General features: G+C 45.5%; 1 protein-coding gene across 1 annotated transcript; it reads left to right on the top strand.

Annotated features, from left to right (window-relative positions):
• Positions 1–1772: 1772 nt before the first annotated feature.
• LOC127472448 (uncharacterized) lies at positions 1773–5580 on the top strand. Its single transcript, XM_051790723.1, has 2 exons — positions 1773–4011; positions 5375–5580. The coding sequence occupies exons 1-2, from the start codon at positions 2330–2332 to the stop codon at positions 5394–5396; spliced, it is 1704 nt and encodes a 567-aa protein (XP_051646683.1). The 5' UTR covers positions 1773–2329; the 3' UTR covers positions 5397–5580.
• The last annotated feature ends 790 nt before the right edge of the window (positions 5581–6370 follow it).

Here is a 6370-nt window from a genome sequence, read left to right as displayed (position 1 = left end):
TACCTTGTGTAAACATATCTGAATGTGTTCTTGTAAAGCTAGAATGCAGAATCCTGTAAATAAGAGCATAAATATTGCTTGTAATGTTTCAGACATTCTTATTTAACTATACACGTGCCAGGATATATACTACTTTTTAACTCAAAGAACTCTCTCACACTTGTGTGCTGTTTTGTGTGTCTGTGTGTTTTGGTTTGATTTTTCATTTTCTTTTTTTTTCTCTTTTTTTCTCTTTTTTTCTCTTTGAAATTTTGTTCCAATGAATGTTCTGGAAGGAAGGTATTCAATTAAAAAAAAAAAGAATCCAAAAATAGTTTTTAATCTGACAGATTCTACTTGCTTAAATCTACTCCGGTTAAAAATATAAACCCCCTGCATCTTCTGTGTGTGTGTGTATTCTCTCCTTATATGTTTACAGAAGTGATTAACAATAAACTGCTTTTACTTTGGTTTTACTGTAGCAACATTAGAGAGTATACTGATATTGGTATTGCTTTCTTTAAAGACCTTAAATGAACTAATTACACTGGCACCATTTCTATGCTAATTTACCGACATTACAGGCATGAAATTGTTCAACTAGCTATTTTAGGATTCTCTTTTGTAAATTTGGGAGCAGTGAGCAGGTGGTCATATCAGATGTGTTCATTTTGCAAGACAATACAGTGTTGTTATAGAGACATTTTAATAAACTGCTAGTAGATTGCACTAGATATTTATTGAATGTTATAGACACTGCAAGGTCAGCAATATCTCTTATTGATTGCAGTAGCTCATCTCTGGAAAAGATGGTGCAATAAAACTATCTCTGTTTTCAATGCCTCCAGTAAGTATGTCATGCATTTGGTGTTATTTCTTTATCTTCATCAGCTGATAGTTACAATTAAAATTGCATTTTGCATTGGAATGTTTTTCTCTGAAGCATATTATGATTTAACATAGATATTTTTCTCATATAGGCTCACTAATTGTATAGAAAATATTATTATGTCTTATCACTAAGCAGTAGTTGCTTGGTAACTTCCTCAATCATGCTTCATATTTTTTCTCAGACACATTTTCATGTGTCTTTCTGCCAGATTTAACAACAATAAGAATGTTTTGAGTAAGAAAAACTTTTGTTTAGAGGAGCTTCATTCCTTTTCACAAATCTGAACATACTGAAAGTCCTTCCAGAGGAAAGAAAGATAATATTAAAAAAATTAGTGTTAATACATAAATGAATAGTGAAAATAAAATTTTAATTCCTTATACATCAAACTTTTCTGAGATTACTGCACAGTAATAAATATGACTATTTTGCCATAAATAAGAGTTTTGAAATGGGACAGAATTCCAAATTTTAGAACGATACATTTTTTAAATTGTTACTCTGCCTTTAATACATGAAGATATCCCACAAAGGAAGAAAGTTTCTTTTTCTATTCATTGACTTATTGGAGACAAGGCTGAGAGACAAGCTTTTCCAATCTACTGTACTTAGGTGGGTGTCCTAGTTAGGACAGCTGAGATCAGTTCATCATGGTGGGTGTAACCCAAAACTGTATTCTATAGCCTTCCATGTCATTTCCCAGAAACTAGACTATTGTTGTCAATAGACTATTCGCACCCTCTGCCCATAGAGCATGGTGGGTGTAACCCAAAACTGTATTCTATAGCATTCCATGTCATTTCCCAGAAACTAGACTATTGTTGTCAATAGACTATTCGCACCCTCTACCCATAGAGCCTGACTCCTCAGGCTATAAACTAGGTGTTAAGAGGCCTGTGAGATAGAAGGATGTTTCTGTCCTCACACCCTTTGTGAACTCCCCGCCCTGAGGGGAGTACCAAGCATTCCTGCCTGAACTGGAGGATATATAATCTTGGAGTTTTGGAACATTTTTTCAACCCACTCGTGGGATCCAGAGGACGGCTGCATCTCATCGCTCTCAACCAGACTTAGACCACCACTGGACTGCGATCACCAGTTCTGGCCAGACTGCAGCAGCTCTCCCACCAGCAGGTTCTTCCCCTCTCCCTTTACTTTGGACTCAAACAGGGCCCAAGGAACACCACTTTGTTCAGGCCCCAGGGTACTGGGTTATACATTTGGGTTTTTGTGGGTTGAGACCAATTGTTTGTTTGTATTATTGTACTTACTGTATTATTTTAATAAATTGTTATTCTGACTTATAATCTCTCCTTTGAGTTGGGTTCATTCCCCCTGCTGGTTAACTTTTAAACCAGCACATTTTGGCGCCCAAACGTCGGGCAGAGAGAGAGAAGTCAGAATCACAATTTCATTTGAAGCATTTGTCTATTTGAATATAGAAACTCCCTGATCACCATGTTGTTTGATGCACTCACATGGATGTTGTATTTGAGCCTGTTCATATTTCCACAGATGGCGTATTATTTGCCTGTTTTGATGCTCTCTTTAAGACCAGGGAGAGGGATCCAAATTGTTTTATTAATATATTATGTTTATGTCATTCTAACATCAGAAGCAATGAGTTTCATTGTAAATGTGTATTCAGTCCTGTTTGCCTGTCCTGGTTTGGGTTGCTACCTCTGGGGCCTCATTAAAAATCGTACCCAGCTTTTTGGGGGAACAGGGGTGGATGGTTTCCAGCCTCCCACCTCCTTCTTCCCCTTCAGACCTGCTAAAACAGTTTTTGAAAATATTGAGTTTCCTTTTGATGTTAAGGACAGCATAATGTTATTGTTAGTGTTGCTCTGTCTGCTCTGTACTGTGTACACCATGTTTAGGGTCAGAAAAGTGCCTTTTAGGGAGGTTGGTTGGACACCTGCCCTGGGAGCAGATAATGCTGAATGGCACGGGAAGTGGGAGGCCATCAGCCAGTATTTGGAAAAGTTTTCTCCTCCAATGACCTGGAAATTCACCCCTGAACAACTGCAGGATCCTGTTAGCATGATAAGACTGGTGAAGGAAAAATGCTCTGGCAGCTCCAGAGATGGCCAGCTCACAGCAACCTGCTGGGCCCTGGCCACTGCCTACCGGGCACTGCTTGACATGATACAGCACTGTCAGGGCGAGGAGAGAAGGACCAAATCCGCAGACACCACGTCCACCCAAACCACAGCTGAGTCAGAGGGAGAAAGAAATGAACCAACCAGCACCGTGTCCACACAAACCATCGAGGAGCCAGAAGAACAAGCAAAACCAATAGCAGTCGCCCCTGTCCAGAAAAGGAAATCAAAGACTAAATCAGTTCGCATAGCAAATGATGACGAAGAGGCGGGACCTTCACATCCACCGGAGGAGACAGAGCCAGAAATAATCACTCGGTCCCTATCCCTGGGTGAGCTACGTGAGCTCCGGAGAGAGTTCACACGACAGGCGAACGAGTCCATTCTGACCTGGCTGCTCCGAATCTGGGATGCCGCAGCTAACGATACGATCCTAGATGGGAGTGAAGCCAGACAGCTGGGATCCCTGTCTCGAGATGTAGTCATTGATCAGGGGATTGGAAGGAGGCAGGAAACTCTCAGCCTCTGGCGGCGACTGTTGTCCAGTGTGAGGGAGAGATACCTTTGCAAGGAGGACCTCCACGTACAGCAAGGACAGTGGAACACGATGGAACAAGGTATCCGGTGCTTAAGGGAGTTAGCTGTACTGGAGATAATCTTTTCAGAGGATGAAAGATTCCCTAAGAGTCCAGATGGCGTACAGTGCACCTCCCAAATGTGGTTAAAGTTTGCACGACTCGGGCCAGAAATGTATTCCCGCTACTTAGCAACGCTGCAATGGAGGGAGGGAGAGGACAAGGTGGGAGCATTGGTTAGCAAACTCAGGATTTATGAAGACACTGTCACCGCCCCATTACGAGCCCACGTCTCATCTGTGGAAACCAAACTGGCTGAACACGTCCGAAGCCTAGAAGAGAAAATTGAAGAGGGACACCAGAAGCTAAGAGAAGAAATTAAGGAAGGGATTTTCCATATCTCGCCAGGACGAACAAGAGTCTCTGCTATCAGGAGCCAGCGTCCCCCAGCTAAGGAGAGAAGGTACACTCCACGTGGCGATCTATGGTTTTACCTCCGTGAGCATGGAGAAGATATGAGGAAGTGGGATGGGAAACCCACCTCTTCCTTAGCAGCCCGGGTACGTGAACTGAAAAGAGGAACAAATACCATAAAGAACTCTTCAAGGGTAAACGTTGCTCCAGTCTCTCGTGGGCAAGACTCCAGACGGTACAGGAATGATGATACGTCTGATCCTCTTGAAGGGACCTCCAGGTCATACCCACAAGAAGAGCACAATGAGTACCATGACCAGGACTAGGGGTGCCCTGCCTCTAGCCAGGTAGAGGAGAGGGACAATCGAGTCTATTGGACTGTGTGGATTCGGTGGCCTGGCACATCAGAGCCACAAAGATATAAGGCTTTAGTGGACACTGGCGCACAATGTACATTAATGCCATCAAGATACGTAGGGGCAGAATCCATCTCCATTTCTGGGGTGACAGGGGGATCCCAACAGCTGACTGTACTGGAAGCTGAAGTGAGCCTGACTGGGAAGGAATGGCACAGACACCCCATCGTGACTGGTCCAGAGGCCCCGTGTATCCTTGGCATAGATTACCTGAGGAGTGGGTATTTCAAAGACCCAAAAGGACTTCGTTGGGCTTTTGGCATAGCTGCTGTGGAGACGGAGGAAATTAGACAGTTGAACACCTTGCCTGGTCTCTCAGAGGACCCCTCTGCTGTGGGACTGCTGAAGGTTGAAGAACAATTGGTACCGATAGCCACAGCAACAGTGCACCGTCGGCAATACCGCACCGACCGAGACTCTGTGACCCCTATACATAAGATGATCCGCGAACTGGAGACCCAGGGGGTGGTCAGCAAGACTCGCTCACCCTTTAATAGCCCTATATGGCCAGTGCGTAAGTCCAGCGGAGAGTGGAGGCTGACGGTGGATTACCGTGGACTCAATGAAGTCACACCACCCCTGAGTGCTGCTGTGCCGGACATGCTGGAGCTCCAGTATGAGCTGGAGTCCAAGGAAGCCAAGTGGTATGCCACCATTGACATAGCCAATGCCTTTTTCTCCATTCCTTTGGCAGCGGAGTGCAGACCACAATTTGCTTTCACTTGGAGAGGTGTGCAGTACACCTGGAATCGACTGCCTCAGGGGTGGAAACACAGTCCCAGCATTTGCCATGGACTGATCCAGACTGCACTGGAAAAGGGTGAGGCTCCAGAGCACCTACAGTACATTGATGACATCATTGTATGGGGGAACACAGCGGGCGAAGTCTTCGAGAAAGGAGAGAAGATAATCCAGATTCTCCTAAGAGCCGGTTTTGCCATTAAACGGAGTAAGGTCAAGGGACCTGCTCAGGAAATTCAGTTCCTAGGAGTGAAGTGGCAAGATGGACGCCGCCTAATTCCAATGGAGGTGATTAACAAAATAGCAGCCATGTCCCCACCAACCAGCAAGAAGGAAACACAGGCTTTCCTAGGCGCTGTGGGCTTTTGGAGGATGCATATCCCCGAGTATAGTCAGATTGTAAGCCCTCTCTACCTTGTGACACGGAAGAAAAATGATTTCCAGTGGGGCCCCGAACAACAACAAGCCTTTGAACAAATTAAACAGGAGATTGCCCATGCGGTAGCCCTTGGGCCAGTAAGGACAGGACAGGACGTGAAGAACGTGCTCTACACCGCAGCCGGGGAGAATGGCCCTTCTTGGAGCCTCTGGCAGAAAGTGCCTGGGGAGACCCGAGGACGACCGCTGGGATTCTGGAGTCGGGGATACAAAGGATCTGAAGCCAGCTATACACCAACTGAGAAAGAGATCCTGGCTGCCTATGAAGGAGTTCGAGCTGCCTCAGAAGTAATCGGCACCGAAGCGCAGCTCCTCCTGGCACCCCGACTACCAGTGCTGGGCTGGATGTTCAAGGGAAGAGTTCCTTCCACACATCATGCCACCGATGCCACGTGGAGTAAGTGGATCGCTCTGATCACGCAGCGAACCCGGATAGGGAATCCTAATCGCCCTGGGATTCTGGAAATTATCACCAATTGGCCCGAAGGTGAGAGTTTCGGACTATCCTCTGAAGAAGAGGAGGAGAAGGTGACACGGGCTGAGGAGGCCCCACCATATGACAAGCTACCAGCAGATGAAAGGCGATATGTGCTCTTCACGGATGGCTCCTGCCACATTGTAGGGACAAACCGAAAATGGAAGGCAGCTGTATGGAGTCCCACACGGCGAGTTGCAGAAGCGACCGAAGGACAAGGTGGGTCAAGTCAGTTTGCAGAGCTTAAAGCCGTTCAGTTGGCTTTGGATATAGCTGAACGAGAGAAGTGGCCAAGACTCTATCTCTACACTGACTCATGGATGGTGGCCAATGCTCTG

This window comes from Manacus candei, unplaced genomic scaffold (genome assembly GCF_025592945.1).
Source record: "Manacus candei isolate 608988 ecotype Guabito, Panama unplaced genomic scaffold, ASM2559294v1 h1tg000028l, whole genome shotgun sequence".
In the NCBI taxonomy this organism is placed as follows: Eukaryota; Metazoa; Chordata; class Aves; order Passeriformes; family Pipridae; genus Manacus; species Manacus candei.
This window is presented reverse-complemented; position numbering and strand designations above follow the sequence as displayed.